The sequence below is a fragment of the Mustela putorius genome, unplaced genomic scaffold, assembly GCF_011764305.1.
Source record: "Mustela putorius furo isolate JIRA1106 unplaced genomic scaffold, ASM1176430v1.1 tig00537350_pilon_pilon_pilon, whole genome shotgun sequence".
Classification (NCBI taxonomy): Eukaryota; Metazoa; Chordata; class Mammalia; order Carnivora; family Mustelidae; genus Mustela; species Mustela putorius.
Genome location: NW_025422471.1, coordinates 22,951,295 through 22,974,262, shown reverse-complemented (window position 1 = coordinate 22,974,262; position 22,968 = coordinate 22,951,295). Strand labels below are relative to the sequence as shown.

The following is a 22,968-nucleotide window of genomic DNA, read 5'->3' as shown; positions in this document are numbered from 1 at the left end:
ACCATCATTAGAGACTCTTACAAATATTCAGTATGGGGGCTCTTGGGTGGCTCCGTCAGTTAAGCATCTGCCTTGGGCTCTGGTCATGATCCCAGGCTCCTGGGATGGAGTCCCACATAGGGCTCCCTGCTCAGCAGAAAGCCTACTTCTGGCTCTCCCTCTGCTGCTCCCACTGCTTATGTTCTCTCTCTCTCTGTCAAATAAATAAATAAAATCTTAAAAACAAAAACCCAGGGTGCCTGGGTGGCTCAGTCGTTAAGCATCTGCCTTCAGCTCGGGCCCTTATCCCAGCATCCTGGGATCGAGCCCCACATTGTGCTCCCAGCTCTGTGGGAGGCCTGCTTCTCCCTCTCCCACTTCCCCTGCTTATTTTCCCTCTCTCACTGTGTTTCTCTCTGTCAAATAAAAACAAACAAAAAAACAAACAAAAAACCCCAAGTAGTCAATATGGAAATCATTCTACTCACTTTGTTAAATACAGCAGAACATTACCTGTTATCAGTTTCCTTAGAGACCCCTTACTCTTGAGGGGTCATAGTTTATAAAACTGTAGCAACTCCCCCATTTTCCAGGGGTCAGGCTTGTTTAGGTTCAAACAGAAGGAATATAGCTGAGAAGAGGGAGTGAAAAGCACCTCTGAGGGATGCGGACTGTGACCATCTCTGGCCCTGCAGGGCCTCACACTGCTGCCAACCATATCCTAGAAACTTACAAGTTAGGGTTAAGGTGTTCCTCGAACAAAACAAGCGATCTTTTCCCCCCATGTCACCAGCAGTCATCAAGGACCATGCAGTGTGTGGGTGAACAGACACACATCAGTTCGTCTCTGGATCACCAGGAGGGGGCAGAATGATGTGCAGTACAGCCCTGTTAATAAGATGAGGCCCAAGGCAACACAACCAACTGGCCTGCCCCTAGCTGAGGTAAGATCCTTGCCACACAGTGAACAGACATAGCTGATTTCCCCATACCTGCCTAGGTGGGTTCAGCTCACTGTTGACCTAAAGCAAGCAGCTGCCACCCTGAGGACAGACTCGGTATTACTATGCTATCTACTGACTTGAGTTCCAACCCAGGCATGCCTCAGCCTTTGGAGACCAGTGGGCACATTCTGACCTGACAGACATTATGATTCAAAACATGATAATACTGGAGCTGATGACCTCCACGGACCTCCAGGTCTATGCGGGACCCTGATCTTTCTCTTGCTCCTTCTTGGGTCAAGGTCCCTGCTGTGACCAAGCTACGCCTTTCCAGCAACCCTAACTATAACCCCTTCAGGATCCTTAGAAATACAAACAGAGTCCTAGAGGGGACTCATGACCAAATGCTTAAGTATTACACAAACTATGACATTATCACCTCAAGTTGTTAGCGTATAAGTAAGATGCTAAGGGGGTTCTTTTCCTTTTCTTACTATGCCATAGGTCTCCTAAGATACCTACTCTAAATATCCTCCCCATGCTAAGAAACAGATCCCAGTGAGGAAGAAAACCTTACTTTCTTTAGTATATTTTCCTAATTTAAAGTGTAAAATTTAAAAATATAGGATGCATTTTTTAAATCATTGTTCTATTGTTGGCTTTCAAATTAAGACATTTCTTTCCAACTCGTGGCAGGAAAAAATGTCTACCACTAGAAATTCACATTCGCTTTAAGAAGCTTCTAGTAGATTCGGTTTGTGAGAAAAACCTTTGTTTTTATTCTGCAGAGTGTTAGGGGGACTATTTTTAACTGAAGAATATGTTATGGACATGTTGCTTTTACACTGTTGTGTTAGTACTAAGGGAATTTTCCTGGAGAAAAAAAAGACATTCCCTCCCAACACATGTGCCATGGCTATTAGCAGTATCTCCCTGAATCCAGCACCAACTGTGTTTCTGCTACAAATACCTCCATATGCTCTTTTCCCCTCAAGTGCTCTTTAAAATAGGCACATTTTTAAGATGGCTTGTGGACACTTCGTGTGTATTTCTATAATGATTTCCATCTTAGGATGGGTTACCTATGCTATAGTCTCTATAGAGCACCTAAGAAATTAGCACAGAATTAGATTCAACATTGGGATAAAATGAGGAAAAGCCCAGCTCCTGGAACTATGGGATGCATCATTTTACTGAGAACTGAAAATGTAAATGTCTGCATTTCCTGTCTTAAACGAACATTCTGGGGCTGTTCCTCAGTACTGATTATTTCATCCATTTATGCCTACACTTGAAGCTCTACCTTGAGGACGCGGAGAATGCTGGACACTGCTTCAGAATATTTCAGACACTGTTGGAAAGTCTCCATCCTCTCATCTGGCAATTCCCATAATGCTACCTGCGAGCAGCACTCTATTACTAACTCGAGTTTGGATGGCTTGCGGGCTCTTGGGGACTCATTTCCCCCAGTTCCCGTGCTTTCCGCAGCACACCAGATAAGGCAGCCCACCCACAAAGAACTATTTCATCCAGCTGCTTCCTCTTATCCGATTAATGTTACAGGCACTGTGAGAAAATACTCCATTGTTGCTTAATGGGAACTCATTTTTACTGTAGGCATATTATAGCTGTTGCATGATTAAGGTGGTGTTTTACTGTAAGCCTGGAAAAGGCAGCTGGCTTGAGCTTGTCCCCTGTGTTTGAGGGGGGTCAATAGTGCCGGCACATTCAGAATCACCACTGGGAGGGAGATGGGGGCAGAGAGGTAATTAAATACCAATGACACCCTCCCACCAGCATGAATAAGTCACAATATTTGTTATTGGTCTTTATTACAAACTTTTCAGATGAGCCTGATATACTGTCAGGATTGGAACCATCAAGCTGAATCATACACTGGAGCTAATAACGTCCAGTCTCGGATATGAGCTGTGAACCTGGGATGCCTGTTGAGTGCACTGAGCTCGGTAGTCAAACAGCATGGGTTTAAATTCTGGTTTGGACTCTCAGTAGCTTTGTGACCTTGAACAAATCTCTTGTTTGCTTATCTGTAATAGAGTGCCTAACTCAAATGACAGAACAAGAACCACAATTCCCTTAAGACCTCATCTTGTTCTTTGGGCTTTCAGCACTATCTATAAAACACCTAGCGGGGTGCCTGGGTGGCTCAGTGGGTTAAGCCTCTGCCTTTGGCTCAGGTCATGGTCCCGGGATCCTGGGATCGAGCCCCCCATCGGGCTCTCTGCTCAGCAGGGAGCCTGCTTCCCCCTCTATCTCTGCCTGCTGCTCTGCCTACTTGTGATCTCGCTCTCTCTCTCTCTCTCTCTCTCTGTTAAATAAATAAATAAAATCTTTTAAAAAAATAAATAAATAAAACACCTAGCATACAGAAGAAAACTGAGAACCTAAGCCAATTACCTAGCACAGTTATCTTTCCAGCTCTCTGAAAAGTGGTTCAGATTGACATTTTTAAAAAAGACTTTATTTAATTATTTGAGAGAGAGAGAGCATGCACACAAGTAGGGGGAGAGGCAGAAGCAGACTCCCCGCTGAGAGGGTACCCAATGCAGGGCTCAATCCCAGGACCCGGTTAAGGCAGACATTGAACCAACTGAGCCACCCAGATTCCCCTGTTTAAAACCTGCATATATCCACATATGTAAGAGAGTGTTCTGGTCTTCCAAGTTCCACAGGAAGCGTGGCTACTCCAAGATGTCAGCATTGAGAGTGATAAAAAACCCAAGGGGGGCTGAGGACAGATATAAGGGAAGACCTCCAATACTAAGTTATAACAGGCAAAGGCAAAGCCAGGAAGAAACTATGTCAAAAAGGGAGTCACCTGCCAGGTACCACATCTGAACAGATATACAAACCTAAACCCAAACTGTGATCTGCCTTGAGGCCATTCAGTAATTGTCAAAGAAGCAAAGTGCAGAAAACTGCAAGCACCAGGTAGTATGGCACATTCTGTTATTTGCTACATCAGGGTCTTACTGAAGGACTAATTTCATCAGTGTGCTAATGTAAGTCTTAATGAAGCCACACTGTGGACCCAATATCTGACAAGATGAATCTGTGACCCAATTTCAAACGTATATTCAGAGAATTTAGTTTATGAAGGTAACTCTCAGTCAATAACAGCAACAGCTACAAAAACGTTTAGGGCAATTCACACTCTTTTCCATTTCTACCTTTAGACTAAGTCATAAGATTTTAGTACATTCCACGTATATTCCACGTTCATGGAGTGAAAGACTTTAATATTGTTAAGACATTCATTCTCCCCATGTTGTTCTACAGATGCAAATCCAAAATGAAATGGATGAAATCCAAATCCATGCAGGAACTTTCTTGGTAGAAACTGACCAGGTGATTCTAAGATTAACATAAGAATGCAAAATATCTAGAATAGCCGAAATAACCTTGGGAGGCCAAATACAAAGAGGACTTGCCCTGAACCCAAAGTTTGCCTATCTCTTAACAGAAAGTTTGCCATAATACAGCCTCATCGTCTACACAAGCCTATCATTTTAAAAAGTCAACATACTAATTGCTTATAGCACATGAACCTAATACACCAAAATTATAAAACTATGTATCTACCAAAATACTACAGACCCAGTATTCCTCAAAGCATCATCTGGGGACCCTTGGTGTCAGAGTCACCCTTGATGAGTTTCATTAAAAGGCTGATGTGTGGGAGCACCCAAGTGGCTCAGTCAGTTAGGCCTCTGACTCTTGATCTCAGCTCAGGTCTTGATCTCAGGATCATGAATCCAAGCCCCACGTTAAAAATAAATAAAAATAAAAATAAATTAATTAATTAATAAAATAAAATCCTGATGTATGGATTTCCCCTAGACCTAAGGAATCAGACCTTTAAAGAGGGGTTCCAGGAATTTCTATTTTTATCATGCTCCCCAGGCAGATACTGATACACTCCAAAATTTGAAAACAACTCCCCTAGAATTAATTAGATTTTTTTTCTCCCAACAAGCACCTTTTTCCTACACTCACCTGAAGAGATGCTATCTTAACACAATTTTGATATCAATAAAGATGCAAGACTTACTTTCTCTGGTGGGTGGTTAGCTATGAGGGCTGTAGCTCTTTCGGTAAATATGTTTGTTGAATACATATTTTTATATCCTGTTGCGACTTCTTCACCATCTCGAAAATCAAGAGCACATCGTGTGACATTTAGAGCATCAATTAATGTACAGCGCTCATGGGAATAGTAATCTTCACTACCTAGGAGATAACCTACAACAAGAATGGGAGATGAAAGTAGTCAGCATAGCATAAAACTTGTTAAACAAACTAATGTTTCAGCATTTAATTGCCTAGTGCAATTGATTAGCCATGACAAGGCTAATCAAATGACAAGGCTAATCAGAGCACCACTTCTTAACATCTCTATATTTGCTAGCAGGAGGCATTAAAATGTTATTGTAAAAAAATTCAAGACCATTCCTCCTCAGTCAAGTCTTTAGAACACAAGGCTCTGTCATGTAACTCTCAAAGTGGCTGATTCCAAGTAAATCCGTTTTAAAAAATCAGAGTTTAAATTCAGTAAAGGTGATAAAATCTTAATCTTTTAAAGATATCTAATAGCAAAAACAGCATATGGTTAATGTGTTTTCTTACAAGTTTTTACTCTGAGGTAATCACATAAATGAACACAGCGTTCAAATAATGTTGATATTGACCTTGGGAGACTGGCTTCAAGGTTATTTAGAGAAGCAGTGCTGGGAGGAATCATCTTTAGTCAGATGCTGACACCCACTGGTGGAAAAACACAAACCTTCCCAAACAGGAGCCCTAGACAATTTAACTGAACGAAAAGATCAAACTGAAGTACATTTTTCTACCAACCATGATTTCACTTTCGCCGCCAATGTAAATGGCATGGACTGCCTATCCCACAATTTGCATATAAACATGAAAGGAAATGGGTGTTCTCAACTAAAGCTGTATCTGCAAATGTCCCATATTTTCCTAAAATATTAAGATAAGCTGTGCTGCATATTGTATGATTCCATTTCTGTGAATTGTCCCAAAGAGGCAAATCTATAGAGACAAAAATTATGTTAGTGGTTGCCTAGGGCTGGTGGGGTTGGAGGAAAATGGGGAGTGACTGCTGGTAGAAAAGGGGTTTCTCCATTCACAAATCAATCAATGTGATAGAACAAATTAATAAGAGAAGAGAGAAGAACCACATGGTCCTCTCAATTGATGCAGAAAAAACATTTGACAAAATCCAGCATCCGTTCCTGATTAAAACGCTTCAAAGTATAGGGATAGAGGGAACATTCCTGAACTTCATCAAATTTATCTATGAAAGACCCACAGCAAATATCATCCTCAATGGGAAAAAGCTTGCAGCCTTCCCGTTGAGATCAGGAACACGACAAGGATGCCCACTCTCACCACTCTTGTTCAACATAGTATTAGAAGTCCTAGCAACAGCAATCAGACAATAAAGAGAAATAAAAGGTATCCAAATCGGCAATGAAGAAGTCAAACTCTCTCTCTTCACAGATGACATGATTCTTTATATGGAAATCCCAAAAGACTCCACCCCCAAACTACTAGAACCCATACTAGAACCCAATTCAGCAATGTGGCAGGATACAAAGTCAATGTACAGAAATCAGTGGTTTTCTTATACACTAACAATGAAAATACAGAAAGGGAAATTAGAGAATCGATTCCATTTACTATAGCACCAAGAGCCATAAGATACCTGGGAATAAACCTAACCAAAGAGGCAAAGGATCTGTACTTGAGGAACTACAGAACACTCATGAAAGAAATTAAAGAAGACACAAAAAGATGGAAGACCATTCCATGCCTTTGGATTGGAAGAATAAACATTGTTAAAATGTTTATACTGCCTAGAGCAATCTATACTTTAATGCCATTCCAATAAAAATTCCACCGGTATTTTTCAAAGAGCTGGAGCAAATAATCCTAAAATTTGTATGGAATCAGAAGAGACCCCAAATCGCTAAGGAAATGTTGAAAAACAAAAATAAAACTGGGGGTATCATGTTATCGGATTTCAAGCTTTACTACAGAGCTGTGATCACTAAGACAGCAGGGTATTGGCATAAAAAAAGACACATAGACCAGTGGAACAGAGTAGAGAGCCCATATATGGACCCTCAACTCTATGGTCAAATAATCTTCAACAAAACAGGAAAAAATATACAGTGGAAAAAAGACAGTCTCTTCAATAAATGGTGCTGGGATAACTGGACAGCTATATGTAGAAGAATGAAACTCGACCATTCTCTTGCACCGTACACAAAGATAAACTTGAAATGGATAAAAGACCTCAACGTGAGACAGGAATCTATTAGAATCCTAGAGGAGAACATAGGCAGTAACCTCTTCAATATCAGCCACAGCCACTTCTTTCAAGATATGTTTCCACAAAAGCGAAAATGAACTTTTGGGACTTCATCGAGATCAAAAGCTTCTGCACAGCAAAGAAAACAGTCAACAAAACAAAGAGGCAACCCACGGAATGGGAGAAGATATTTGCAAATGACAGCACAGACAAAAGGTTGATATCCAAGATCTGTAAAGAACTCCTCAAACTCAACACACACAAAACAATCATATAAAAAAAAACGGGCAGAAGATATGAACAGACACTTCTCCAAAGAAGACATACAAATGGCTATCAGACACATGAAAAAATGTTCATCATCACTAGCCATCAGGGAGATACAAATTAAAACCACATTGAGATACCACCTTACACCAGTTAGAATGGCTAAAATTAGCAAGACAGGAAACAACATGTGTTGGAGAGGATGTGGAGAAAGGGGAATCTTCTTACACTGTTGGTGGGAATGCAAGTTGGTGCAGCCACTTTGGAAAACAGTGTGGAGATTCCTCAAGAAATTAAAAATAGAGCTTCTCTATGACCTTGCAATTGCACTATCGGGTATTTACCCCAAAGATACAGATATAGTGACCATCTGTACCCCAATGTTTATAGCAGCAATGGCCACGGTCGCCAAACTGTGGAAAGAACCAAGATGCCCTTCAATGGACGAATGGATAAGGAAGATGTGGTCCATATACACTATGGGGTATTATGCCTCCATCAGAAAGGACGAATACCCAACTTTTGTAGCAACATGGACGGGACTGGAAGAGATTATGCTGAGTGAAATAAATCAAGCAGAGAGAGTCAATTATCTCATGGTTTCACTTATTTATGGAGCATAACAAATAGCATGGAGGACAAGGGGAGATGGAGAGGAGAAGAGAGTTGAGGGAAATTGGAACGGAAGGTGAACCATGAGAGACTGTCAACTCTGAAGAGCAATCTGAGGGTTTTGAAGGGTCGGGGGGGTGGGAGGTTGGGGGAACCAGGTGGTGGGTATTGGAGAGGGCACGGATTGCATGGAGCACTGGGTGTGGTGCAAAAACAATGAATACTGTTATGCTGAAAAGAAATAAAAAATTAAAAAAAAAAAAAAGAAAAGGGGTTTCTCTCTGGGGTGATGATAATATTCTATAATTGGACTATGAGGACCAGAGCACAACCCTGTGAATTTTTTAAAAATCAGTAAGTTGTACACTTTAGTTGGGTGAATTATATAATGTGTGAATTATATATACCTTAATAGAGCTATTAAAAAGAAATAAGCTGTGCTGGACTCTGAGCCATCTCCTAACAAATAATGCTTATGAATCTTAAAATGAGGTGGATAAAATTGGCCTAGTCCTTTCTACAGTTCTAAGCATTCTCTACAATCAAAAGCCTTACACTGTTTACATGAAAAAGGAATTCATTTTTAATTCATTTCCTCCTTTTCCATGATTCAATAAATTCAAAGCCTGGAATACAATGAATATCTTGGTCTTAAGACCACTTTATTTTCAATTTAATTTATTTACTTACTTTAGAGAGAGAGAGAAAGAGTGAGCGTATGGGGAGGGGCAAAGAGAGAGAGGGAGAGAGAACCTCAACCAGACTCTGAGCTAAGTGTGGAGCTGGACGTGGGGCTTGATCTCAGGACCTTAAGATCACAACCTGAGCCGAATTTAAGAGTCAGAGGCTTAACCGACTGAGCCATCCAGGTGCCCCAGACCACTTTTTAAATGGTAATCTTTCCCCCAATATTTATAACCGAAAGGGAAATCAAATGTATTTGCTAATTAATATATAACAGAGGAGGAAATGTATCCATAAAATGATCTTAGCCCTTATATGGATAATTAGAGAGGCTAGGACACTGGGGTTCTATTTGGAATTTTTAGTAACTCCTGGGTGTTAAGAGCTTGAGGAAATCACTTAGAGTTATTTCTCTGTAAATGTAAACTGCTGTCTATTGAGAGAATGTAAGCATAGGATATACTTGATTAAAAGATGTATGGGGGCGCCTGGGTGGTTCAGTAAATTAAGCGTCTGCCTTCGGCTCTGGTCATGATCCCAGGGTCCTGGGATAGAGCCCTGTGTTGGGTCTCCCTACTCAGTGGGGAGCCTGCTCCTCCCTTTCCCTCTGTCCCTCCCTGAGCTTATACATTCTCTCTTTCTCTCTCAGACAAATACATAGAATCTTAAAATTAAAAAAAAAATAAAAAAAAAAAAAAGATGTAAGACCTATTGGGATGCCTAAAATAAATAAATAAATAAATGAAGTACCAACTATAAATATTAAAAGGATATTATAAATAAGAAAATTCCAGGAATAGAACTATTTATTCATATATTTGGCCAGAAGGATATCAAACAACCATGTGGCAATCACACACAGCTTTTTTCACAAGAGTGATTCACAAATTTGCACTTTTTGCTGAGCCTGAAAAGGAGGGCATACTATGCTTTTTTGGTGAAAAATCATAAAATACTTTTGAACAACTAAATCACCAACTTTTTATTTTAAGTTTTATTGAGCTATAAGTTACATCCCATATAAGTCACCTACTTAATGTACAATTCAATGGTCTTTAAGGTATTCAGAGCTGTGCAACGAGCCCCACAATCCTCTGACTGCTTTTTTTTTTTTTAAAGATTTTATTTATTTAATCATGAGAGACAGAGAGAGAGGCAGAGGCAGAGGGAGACTCGATCCCAGGACCCCAGGATCATGACCTGAGCCAAAAGGCAGACGTTTAACCATCTGAGCCACTCAGACACCCCATCTGACTGCTTTTTAACAGAACACCTAAGTCATAACAGTGAAAAAAGCTGCATGGTCATATTCCCTCCTATCTACAAGTCCCCATTAATGGCGGGTGTTGGCTCATCTGAATCCTGGGGCTTCTCAATTCTCATAAAAGGATATGATTTTCTTCTGTCCAAGTGAATTTTTAAATATGTGACTTGGATTTTAGTGAAAAAATTAAAATACCTATCATCCTTCCTCTTGCCAGAGCATAGGTATTGATCGATCTTTCAGCAAAGGTCTGACTGAAAACTGTCGAAGGATATACAGGCTGCCTTTTCCCTTTAGAATTTCCAAAATGACAAAGAGCTCTTCCACTCGGGCTGACTTTAACAGTTAATTGAGTATGTGGAGGATATGAATTCAGGTTCACCAAGAAAGAATGCCATGACTGCTTAGCCATGTCTGCTAGAGAACCAGGGCGGGAGCAGGGCCCACGCGGTCTCCTGCCTGAAGTCCTTGAGTCTCAGCATTAACCTCGGATCCAACAGGGTGTGACAGAGCTGTGTGTTTCAACTGCATTATTTGGGCCCCCAGTAATCACTGAAATGCACTCTGGCATTCTGGCCCTACCCTGAATAAAAAGGAACGTCTCAAGAAACACGGACAGGAAAACTATATTACTAAAATGCTGGTTTTGAGGATCTTATCCACCTTACCTTTCCCCAAAGGAGAAATTTCTTAGGTCTAAGAGCCAGAAAATACTTTACTCTTCCTGAACATCTGGTTTCCATTTATCTTACAAATAATGTGACTCTTACAGCTGTCTCCTTTTTAAAAAAAAATTTTTTTTTTAAATTTGGACATAAGGAATCGCAAGGTGCAGAGTTCGATGTGAAGCCCACCTATAGCCAGGTGGGTTTTTTTTTTTTTTTGTAATTTGGTGCCACGCCACAATTTCACCTTTTTCTACTCACCTTGATTTGTTACTCAATTTTTGTGAAGACTTTGTTTATTTGAGAGAGAGTCCAAGCAGAGGAGGAGGGGCAGAGGGAGAAGCAGGCTCCTTAATGAGCAGGGAGCCTTTTGCGGGACTCCATCCCAGGACCCTGAGATCATGACCTGAGCCCAAGCGAGATGCTTAACTGACTGAGCCACACAGGTGCCTTCTATTTATTTTTAAACTTTTTATGTTCAGTATGTGTTCCTTTTTGGATGTAGCAGGTTGTAAATAAATGAAGAAACAAACGAGATGTAAACAGGTTAAAAGAGGGTAAGTTTTAAAACTAACCTAAGTTGTCACATTTTTATAGGGCTATCAAATCCATAAAATACTTCCTTTTTCTAGTATCCTTCCTATTAGTTTGTTATTTACTCTCCCATTTTATTCTTTTGATTGGTCTTCCCCAGTCAGGCCATTTCAAAAACAGATCTCAAGAAGGGGAGAAGGATGCCAATGGAAAAGTGTCTCCTCTACCATCTCTAGAAGAAAAAAGAAAATCTTTGGGACAGCCCATGGAAAGAAAAAACATTCTTAACCTTTGTGAAGGAAATGTTCTTGTATTGGGTTTTGTCTGGAATTTTTTTCCAAAAGCAAACTGTAGGGGCACCTGGGTGGCTAAGTCAGTGAAGCTACTGCCTTCAGCTTAGGTCACGATCCCAGTGTCCTGGGATCTAGTCCCACATTGGGCTCCTGGCTCAGCAGAGAGCCAGCTTCTCCCTCTAACCCCCACTCTCGTGCTATTTCTCTCTCTCTCTCTCTCTCTCAAATAAATAAATAAATAAAATCTTAAAAAAAAAAAACAAAACAAGCTGTATCCCCTTTTGGTAATAAGGTTCTCTAAGAGTACAATGGTCTCTGGTGTGGAAATAGCAAATCTTCACAGGCCCCAATGCAGCACTTAATATCCTGGCAAAGGTACGCACCTCCCTGTGGGCAGCTGCCCACCATGAGCTGAGCACTGAGCCATGGGTACAGAGGTGGTAGTAGAAAGTTGCCCCAAGGCAGTGCTGACGGATTCATTCTGTGTTCAAGTTTCCAGTCATTTCATTTGATTACACTTGGGTGTGTTTTTACAAGATGGGTTGCAGCTAGTCTAAGTTGTAAAAGAAACATGTGCATTTCCATTACCGAAATAAGTATCAAATCCTCGGCGGGTTGGAAGGCATTCTTTCCGGAACATTCCCAGGTGCCATTTCCCGACCATATGGGTAGTGTAGCCTGCTTCTTTTAGAAGCTGGGGCAGCAGTTTTTCATCCAGAGGGACACAGCTGGGCTGACAGGGCCAGATGATTTGGTGTTGTAAACCTGTGTGGATCTTAAAGAGACAAAACGTGAAATTATAAACTGCTGGTACTGAAACATCCTGAACAAGCAGATAAAGTGGTTGCTAAATTTATTGGACACATCTGCGGATGTGACTGTTGAACTCTATCCCTGTACCAGCTTCGGGACACTTTACTCACTTATTCAAGTAAGGTAATGGACATAAACAGGATTGGGGGGGGGGGGAATGAATAAAAGGACTCTAATAAACATTAGCTATTTCAACAAATATTTATCAAGGAATTATGTAAGAAATCATCAACTTAGGATTTCACCTCCTACCTCAAAAGAAGTCACTGTAACACGAAGTGTGGATCTATCAAGGAAAAAGTGTTCCAATTTCTGTGCACGTGAGAAATTCATGTTAGCTGTGGAAGGAACTTCTGTAATCTTTCCAGATTTGGTGATTTTTTTTTTAAGGGTTATTCAGAAATACAATGAAAGTAATGATTTGCTTTCCTTATTTCGCTTTATGGAAACCATAATTTCAAAAGCCAGTAACCGACTTTTTCTTAAGGAAAAAAAAAAGGCAGCCATCTGACCCACATATTAGGAGTGGTTCACACAAGTATGCCCAGGGCGCAAGGACCACACACCAGTCAGGCTTTAAGAAATGACCCCTGGTTGAGTCTTAGTGTGATATTCAGGTAGAATATCCACAATTACATGAGAAGCTATTAAAGTAACCCTTCCTTGGGACGCCTGGGTGGCTCAGTTGGTTAAGCAGCTGCCTTTGGCTCAGGTCAAGATCCCAGCATCCTGGGATCGAGTCCCACATTGGGCTCCTTGCTCAGCAGGGAGCCTGCTTCTTCCTCTGCCTCTGCCTGCCATTCTGTCTGCCTGTGCTCGCTCTCTCTCCCTGATAAATAAATAAAATCTTTAAAAAATAAATAAATAAATAAGTAAAGTAACCCTTCCTTTTCCAACCACCTGTGTGACGCTAGATGTTCTTCATAAACTTTAACCAAAACAATATATTACAACAGATTATAACAACCTAGCTATCTTCTAATAGAAGATACATACAAAAATACAAAACAGTATTATTATTCTCATGTAATTCTCTTATGTTGGATAATACAGTCATTTTTCATAAGCTATTAATGTTAACAGGTAATGGGTCTATTACTGTTGTTTTTCAATGAACAAAAGTACTTTTAAATTTCTATTTTAATTTCTGATACAGTGAATTTTGAAGGTGTAGCCCACAGAAACACAAGCTCTTTGGGGTCTTCAATAATTTTTAAGCACACGCAGAGGTCCTAAGACCCAAGAGTTTGAGAACTGGTGTTATAATATCCAGCAGAGGTCCCTGCTAGTGAGGGAAATAAAGTAGGACAGGGAAATGGTGACAGAGGTGATTTTTTGAGAGGGTGGCAAAATAAATTTGTGGAATTGCTATTTGAACGGTAATATGAATTGAGTGAGAGAGTTAGACAGCCTTGCCAAAATACAAGGCAAGAATATTCTAGGCATTAGAAATAAAAAGTGCAGAGGCCCTGAGCCCCGAACTTGCCAGATGAGTCTGAAGGCCTGCAGGGAAGCCGGCGTGGTCCCATCACAGGTCGTTTGCTGGTGGGCGGCAGGCCAGCCCTGCTGGGGCCCTATCAGAGCAGAGGCCCCAGGGGCCTCCATCCTAGGCCGAGCACCAATTCCTCCCCACAAACCTCACACTTCTCCTCCCTGTCCCAGCTTAGCCAGGGAGGTGCTTTCCTTTGACTGATGTGGGACTAGGGTCTCCCCATCAACTCTGCACTGGACACTAGCCTTCTCAAAGGGCTAGGTACTCCAGATCTCCCTGGAATAAATGGGGCTCTGGGGACACAGAAGGTGGAGAGTGCCAGTTCTCAACCCAAGCCCTAAGTCCCTGGCCTCTGTCAGCTGTCAGGTGGGTTGCGTGCAATTATTAATAGATGGTAAAAGTGTGTTTACAAATGCTTTGCTGGCTTTTATCATTTAAGACAGAATACATAAAGCTCGGGGAGTTAAATCCTATCTCAGCTCTATCACCGAGGACACAGTCAACATTCAACAGGTGTCACAGTAATAACCATCAGCTTTGTTACTAAGAACATAGTAAGCCTTCCCCACTGCGCCACATTTTGCTTTTTAGAGAGCCAGTGTGGCACTGGAGAGAACATGCCCCTAGCCCAGAGCTGTCCCAGGAGCCTGTGGTGCTGCGTGTGAACACCAGATAAAATGTATACTCAGCTACTCGTCTATGGTTCCACAGGCATGATGGACTACTGACACATCTCTGGGTGTCTCAGTTCACATACTGACTTACACACACCAGATCCACAGATTTTTATTGCATTTGAAATACATGGCAAAAGATAGATATAAAGGAGAAGCCAAAAAAATAATTCACACTTACTATCTTTTTTCCCTGATTTATTATTAGCTACTATTGAATAGTTTTCTTCTAAGTTTTCACAGTGCCTTGAATTTCATTTTTTGTGGAACTTTCCAGAACCACCACTTTGGAGTAGTACTTGCCACTGCTTCATTTCCTTCTAGCTTTCCATGTCCTTTCAAAAGAACCACATACAATACCTTAAATGTGAAATTAAAATGGTTTTTTTTATTAATCATTTTTATTAACATATAATGTATTATTAGCCCCAGGGGTACAGGTCTGTGAATTGCCAGGTTTACACACTTCACAGCACTCACCATAGCACATACCCTCCCAATGGCCATAACCCAACCTCCCTCTCCCTACACCCCTACCCCTGGCAACCCTGTTTGTTTTGTGAGATTAAGAGTCTCTTGTGGTTTGACTCCCTCCTGATCCCATCTTGTTTCATTTTTTTCCTTCCCTAACCCCAAAACCCCCACCCTGCCTCTCAAATTCCTCATATCAGGGAGATATGTGATAAAAATGGGTTTATTTTGAAGGTGATGGATAATTCCCTATCTTGTTTGTGGTGATGGTTTCACAGGTATATACCTATCAAAACTTAGCAAACTGTATACTTTAAATATGTGCAGATTATTGCATGTCAATCATACATCAAAAAAGCTTTTTAAAAGTAAAAGTGAGTTTAAGATTTCTATTAAGATTTTTCACCTTTTTGGTACCTGGGTGGCTCAGTGGGTGAAGTGTCTGACTTGGGCTCCAGTCATGATCTCAGGGTCCTGGGATCGGGCTCCCTGCTCAGTGGAGAGTCTGCTTCTCCCTTTCCCTCTGTTCCCTAGTCCCCCTCCCCTCCCTGCTCATACTCTCTCTTTCTCAAATAAATAAAAGTCTTAAAAGAAGAAAAAAAAAAAAAGATTTCTATGCCTTTCCTAGAAATCATTGGACACCTCCCCTGGGATAAGTGCCAGATGCCTTCCAGTTGCCTTCCAAATCCACTTTCTGCCTTCTGTCCTGCTCTCTGCCCTAGGAGGCTGACCTATGGGAACCAAATCAGAGGACTCTGTACCTTCTGGCTTCTGACTGGGTTTAGCCAAGGCGGAGCCATGACAGGAAATTAGAGGGAGGGAAGAGATGAGTCCAAACTGCCAGACCCTGTCTCTCTGAGCCGGCCATCCTGAAGGCAGCCGTCTCTATGTGACACTCTATGTGACTCTCTATGTGACACTCTCTGGGTTCTTTCCTTCCCTCCTTTCTGGTCCAGGGCTAGCAACAGCTCCTCTGGGTTACACACCATTACTTGTGTTCCCTTTCCCCCAATTCACATTTTTTTGAATAGTCCCTTTATAAATAAACCTCCCTAAATGATCCTAATTTGAATGTGCTATCTCTTTCCAGCTGGGATCCGGAATAATAAGGATGCTACAATATCCAGGCTGGGGCAGGAAACATTGCTCTCAAAATACATGCACACACACACACACACACACACACACACACACACCAGATCATAGAAGGATTCTGTTCATGGTTAACAACGTAAAATTTCCTCAGTAGAAAACCAATCCTAGATTCAAAAGCTTTATAACATATACTAATTGGCAACGGTGCAGGATAAGGAAAGATAATATTGTAGGGAACCCAAGACCCAGTGGAGATAAATGCTATGCCCAGATTTCTTTAAACAGAAAGCTCATCCATCACACACACAGAATTAACTCTGATAGCTATAAAGCCCTGCCAAGGGATGCTGTGTGATTCGGTTTTCCTAGCCCATGGGCACCAAGCCAGGTGGTCAGCTGAAGCCTGTTTCTATTATCTACAATCATATGGAGCAGAGAATTTGTTCTTTTCAATTCCCGAGAATTTATGTGACAGAGCGTTTTTATGGCATTACTGGGGAAGCGGAAGCCAAACTCTGGATGGCAGCCAAAGACATGTTTTTAGTCTGTTCAAACACTATTTGAAGCAAGGAAGCTGTAATGTGTAGAGAAGCAGTAAACAGGCAAATGCTGAGCTGGTTCCAACCGAGCACTTTAGTTTAGCACAGAATTATAGATCCACACCACGCTTCGTGGGGCAGGATGATGACAGGGCACCAAGAGGAACCAATGAAAAAACAAGTGCCCTTTTGCAAACACAGCAGCCTCTATGACAATTCCATTCGAAACCCCCTCTTCAATGTTCAGAGAGCAGGTATGAATGGAGAAGATTATACAGCTAATAGTTCAGAGGAGCTGCTCTATACCGATCATGTGTGACCATCTCTTCTTCATTAAACCAAAGCCTCTTTCCAGAAATAGCTTCCTCTCTAAGATTTTACTGAACCGTCCAGGCTTTCCTGCACAAACGCATAAGGTCCACAGAGTCCGTGAAGGACCTGGCTTGTCTCTAGGTTCTTTCCATGAGATAACTGATGAGCACTCCTGTGTGTGTGGTTTTTTGCATATAAAATTTATCTGATCCTGTGAGTTATTCCAGCCTGTGTAAACATGGAAAATCCGATCACTGTCATCTCATGAACTGAAAAAGGAGAAAGCTCTTTCTCCTGGAGGGAGAAGGAAGGAGGGGGGCTCCCACCCTCAGAACCTCTTCCTATCCCCCCCTTAAGCAGTCCAGGCGGTCTGTTGATTGGCTATCTGCAGGATTTGGAAGCTCACAGCACCCACGTTGTTGCATCCCTCCTGCTACGGTCCTTTAAAATTCAGAAAAACAGGCAGCCCCACCCTCCGCTGTATACCCCAGGGGGCTGAGAGGGAAGCTTGGTGACCGAACACAATGGCAGATCGAGCTGGCGGCTGGCCAGGAGCATCAGAATCTCCAGCCTGCTTCTGAGTCGGTACACTACAGGTTTTAACCACGGTCAAGTACCACTCATGCCTGCAGCGTTTGGGGTTTGGGCCTGCAGCTGCCCCACAGAACAAATGGATAGTGGAGAGTCTGCACCCTCCCCCGCTTAAGCCTTCTGAAAAGCAGTCAGCTGCCCACGCTGTCGAAGCCAAGAGCTACAGAACACACATTATGTGTGTCGGGGGCCTGACTCTGCCATCTGGCCTGGTCCTCCAGAACCCCGGCTGCAGAGCTGGCTGGTGTCACTGACAGTTTTAAGGGTCTATTTATTTTGGTGTTGATTAGCAAAGAGTGTAGATCTCTGGTTAAACCCACAAAGGGATGCTGTTTGTAGAAAGAATAAACAAGGCAAGAACTGAATCGGTGCCTTCCTCTGTTTAAATTATAAATCCAACCCAAAGCCCGAAAGGCAAAGCTAGGAAAACAGGGAGGAAAAAAAATTTTTAGTAAAGTGATAGGACTAAAGAAACACAAACAAAGAGAGTTACCAGACAGTGACAGCTTATGTTCAGGGTGATTCTTGAAATAACAAACCCCAAAAATCAATTCGCAAGAAAACCCCATAAGTCAGTGGGTCCCACTCCACTCGGCCCCAAACTTATTTCTTTATTTCCGCATTTCCAATTATGCGGGAAGTAAGATATGTAAAACATGGAATTGTTTCTTTAAAATACTTTCAATGTTTGCCAAATATGGCTTCCAGATGCCCCTTGCCTTCTGGGAAAATGCTTCTTGGCTCTGGCCAGGCTTAAGAAAGATACAGTCTTCAGCAAAACAAAAGACCCATCAAAACAAGTCATCTTCGGGGCTCCCTGCATTAAAGCCCCCGTGTGTTTTAGGAGGGGGCTGTCTTAGTTGTCACTGTGGAGCTAATGCATCCTCTGTCCCTCCCTTATCAAAGCACAGGAACAGAAGCTAACAAATGCTTCTCTTCAGAGGTACCCTTGGTACCCCGACTGTAGGCTCTTATTTCTGACTCCTTGGATGCCATTGGCAGACGGCCCCACGAACACTCCCAGTCTGTGACCTACCTCTCTCCCCAGTCACCCTGCCCACTTCTAGATCTTCACTCCTCTTTGCTCCACTTCTCGTCATAGAGCCCAGGGATAGACGACCAGGGACAGGAGTCCACGGTCCCCAGGAGAGGCAAACAGGTGGAGGGTTGATAAAGGATGGGCAGGCAGGCGCTGAGGACGCTAAAGAAAAGAAGCAGGGAGGTAAGAGCATCCTCAGGCAGAACCCATTCCTCTTTCTGTGCCAGTAGGCAATGCCCTATTCTGCCTGGAGCCATGGGTCTCAGCTGCTCACATTCTTAAAGCAAACTTGAAGCCGAAGTCAACAATTACTGACAATGCTGCTGACAGTCCCCTTCCTATATTTCCTGTCCAAGGTTCTATGTTAGGCGTGAGTGAAAAGCCCTGAAACGTCCTGTCCATTTATCAATGTGATTAAGAAAAATGTGACTTGGGTCCCTTAAGAATGAAACCTTGGAGTCATCTTTCATTGCTTCTATTCCCTGCGAAGGTTACAGAGTCTGGTGGAGCGGCCTCCTCCGTTCCCAAGGTGAGAATGTTCCCAGTTGAGGATCAAAGTTACTTTCCTTACTTTTTTCCTAGAAGGAAACGTTCCCACTAAGACCTACTGCTATTTTACCCTTTAATCTTTTTTGTTTCTTAAAAAGAACGCGGGGGCCCTAGAAATGGCATATCACCATACGCGGTGAAGACAGTGAGCTTGAACTCTCTCAGGAAATTCTCAGCTGTTAAAGTATTTAGCACATTCATTCATTTAGCTGTTCAGCACTGAGTGCTTCTCCAGGCCAGGGACAAGAAAGGCCGTCTACTGGACAAGTCAGACGTGAGAACAAACAACCATACTTACAATATGTACTAAGAATACAGAGCTATAATGAATATTAGGATTGATTAAGGTTAATTTGTAAGAATATAGAAATTTAGTATTTTCAAGTCTTCTTTTGAACTAAAAGCACTATACAAATTCTACTAAAAGCTGACGGATTTTTATTTATCTGACCACTCTGACAAACATCTTTATTACATACTTTTATTGGAATATATCTGACATATAATGTGGTGTAAATTTAAGGTGTACCACATTTACACATTCTGACATCATTGCCCTGTAGCAATATTTAGCTCATCTATCATGTTACATAATTATCCTTTCTTTTTAGTGGTTGGAATCATTTAGTTCTAGTTTCTTAGCAAACGTGATGATTGTAGTACAGTATTCTTGTCTGTAGTTGTTGACTATACTGTACATTAGATCTCTAGGTTTTATTTACTGCTTATTTCACATCTGTACCCTTAAACAACATCTGGCCTTTCCTCCCTCCCCGTGAAGGACTTTTAAATTAATACTTCAATCCTGAAATTTCAAACAAGGGGAAAGTGAACATAAAACCTATTTCATTATAGGCACAACATGCCTCCAAATGATACCAAGAGAGTAATAAACAGGGGCTCTGTACAGGAAGGAGGACTGAGGGCCAAGATGAAAAGATTTTTTTTTTAACGCATACCTCTATTTAAAGCTCTTAAACGTAAAACTTTGAAAATATTTCCTAAAGACAATTTCAAAAATAAGCTTACTTAAAAAAAATAATAAATAAAGGTGGAGGGGGGTTAAAAAACTGAATTTTATTACATGAATAACATGTATCCAAGGAATGCCACATGGCAGTCATTGTGGTTTCTTAATGTGTATTTACTCAGAACACTGTTAGATGAGAAACGTTCTTAGAGTAGCCTTCAATGTAACATTACTATGAAAACCCAAACAAGTAAGCTGAAGTTTAATATCTTATCATGAGCAGGCAGTATGAGGACAGGGAGACCCTGCCTTCACCTCTGAGCTCCCAGCGTGCTTTTCATACCCTTCCCTGCTCAGTTCCAGCCAGAGACCTTATCCCCGTTCTCAGAGCTCACTGCTGCCACTGGGTCTGCACTGGGCTGTCCCTCCCACGGGTCTAAATTCTCTTTCCCTGGATCTCTGCACTTGATCTTAGCCAAAAGTTGGCTGACTCTTCATTCAGGCCTCTGCCCCTATCTTCTTGGAGATAATTCCCTGAGCTACTTAGCACTTTACCTACTTTATTTTCTTCTCTACATTTATCGCCAGGCCCTTTAAATCCACTTAGCTAACTCATTTGTTTATGTGTTTACTTCATCCCCCTCACCCCCTCTAGGTCTCTCCTTCCCCTCAGACTGCAAGCAACAGGAGATCCCCAGAGTACAGCACAATGCCCGGCAATAAAGAGCTGCTCAATAAATATTTGTTGAATGAAAGAATGAATGAATGCATTATACTTAGTGGTGACAGACTGAAAATCTTTCCTCCAAGATCAGAATAAGAAAAGGATGTCTACTCCTGCCACTTCTAATGAAGAGTGTACTGTAGGTTCTAGTTAGGGCAATTAGGTAATAAGCATCCAGAATGGAAAGCATCCAGATTGGAAAGGAAAAAACAAAACTATTTCTATTTGCAGATGACAGGGTCTTGTATATAGGAAATCCTAAAGCTATCTCTCTCTCTCTCTCACACACAAACACACACACACACACACACACACACTTTCAGAACTAGTAAGTTCAGCAAGGTTGCAGGATACAGATCAAATGTCAGGTACATTTCCATACACTAGCAATGAACAACTGAAAATGAAATTAAAAAAACAATTCCATTTATGACAATATCCAAAAGAGTAAAAACTTAGAACTAAACATAACCAAAGAATTGTAAGACTTGCATGCTGAAAACAACAAAACATTATTGGCAAGAAAGTAAAGAAGACCTAAATAAGTAGAAACATATCCCTTGCTCATAAATTAGAAGACTTACATTGTTAAGGTGGTAATATTCCCCCAAATGGATTTATAGATCAATGCAGTCCCTATCAAAATTTCACTGCATTTTTTACAGAAATGGACAAGGTGATCCAAAAATTCATATGGAAAAGAGAGGGGCCCAGAAGAGCCAAGTCAATCTTGAAAAAGAACAAAATTGGAGGACTCAGATTTTCTGATTCTGAGACCTACTACAAAGCTAGAGTAATCAGGATGGTGTCGTGGTGCCATAAGAATGAACATATAGATTGAGATAATAAAACTGTTAAGTCCAGAAATAAACCCACAGACCTATGGTCAACTGATTTGTGACAAGAGTGGGAAAAGCATTCAGTAGGGAAACAATTATCTTTTTAACATATGTCGCTGGGACAACTGGGCATCCACATGTATCCACATACCTCAAAAAAATACAAAAATTAACTAAAAACGCTTCAGAGACCTAAATGTAAGAGCTGAAACTACAAAACTTTTAGAAGAAAACATAGAGGTAAATCTTCATCATTTTAGTGGTTTCTTAGATATGCCACCAAGACCACAAACAGCCAAAGAAATTAAGTTGAACTATATCAAAATTTAAAACTGTTATACATAAAAGGACACGATCAAGAAAGTAAAAGAAAACCCACAGAGAAAATGTTTGCAAACCATGTATATGAAAAGAGTTTAATATCCAGAATACACAAAGAACTCCTACAACTTAACAATAAAAAGACAACCCAATTTAAAAATGACAAACAGATTTTCTCCCAAGAAATATACAAATGACAAATAAGACAAGAAAAGATGCTCAAGGCCATTAGGGAAATCCAAATCAAAGGCACAGGGAGATACCATTCCACAGCCACCACCATAACTAGAAAGCTATGATCAAAAAGATAGGAATGAGGGCTGGCAAAGATACGGAAAACCCGGAACCCACATACATTATTGTGGTGTGAATGGTGTACCTCCTTTGCAAACAGTTTGGCAGCTCCTCAAAAAATTAAACAGAGAGCTGCCATATGATCTAGCGCTCCACTCCTAGGTATATTCCATGGGAGGTGACCAAAAAAGAAATATGTTCACACAAAAACTTGTGCATGGACATTCGTAACAGCATTATTCACAACAGCCAAAAGACAATGTCCATCAACGTATAGATGGGTAAATAAAATGTTGGCATATCCATACAATAGAATATTATGTGGCCATAAAAAGGAATGGTACATGTCTTAATATGGATGAAAAGAGATCCACCTTATGATTCCATTTATATGAGGTCCAAAATAGGCATATCTATAAAGGCAGAAAGTGGATTAGTGATTACTGGAGGCTGGGGGAAGCGGGGAATGGGGGGTTGACTGCTAGCAGTTACGGGGTTTCTTTTTTGGAGTAATGGCAAGTTTTAGAATTAGTCAATGTTGATGACAGCACAACCTTGCAGATATGTGAAAAACTGATAGATTAGACACTTAAAATGGTGCATTTGATGGTATGTGAAATACAACTTAAAAAAAAAAAGTCGAGTATA

At 41.3% G+C, this 22,968-nt stretch overlaps 1 protein-coding gene across 2 annotated transcripts in view; it reads right to left on the bottom strand.

Moving 5' to 3' along the window:
- ARSB (arylsulfatase B) overlaps positions 1 to 22,968 on the bottom strand; it is a 168,597-nt gene that overhangs the window by 139,038 nt on the left and 6,591 nt on the right. For both annotated transcript variants that reach the window (XM_045074528.1, XM_045074527.1), the window contains exons 2-3: positions 12,186 to 12,372; positions 4,996 to 5,186 (exon numbers count right to left, since the gene is read on the bottom strand). In XM_045074528.1, the coding sequence (XP_044930463.1) occupies positions 4,996 to 5,186; positions 12,186 to 12,372 (378 nt within the window). The remainder of the gene's footprint in view (positions 1 to 4,995; positions 5,187 to 12,185; positions 12,373 to 22,968) is intronic.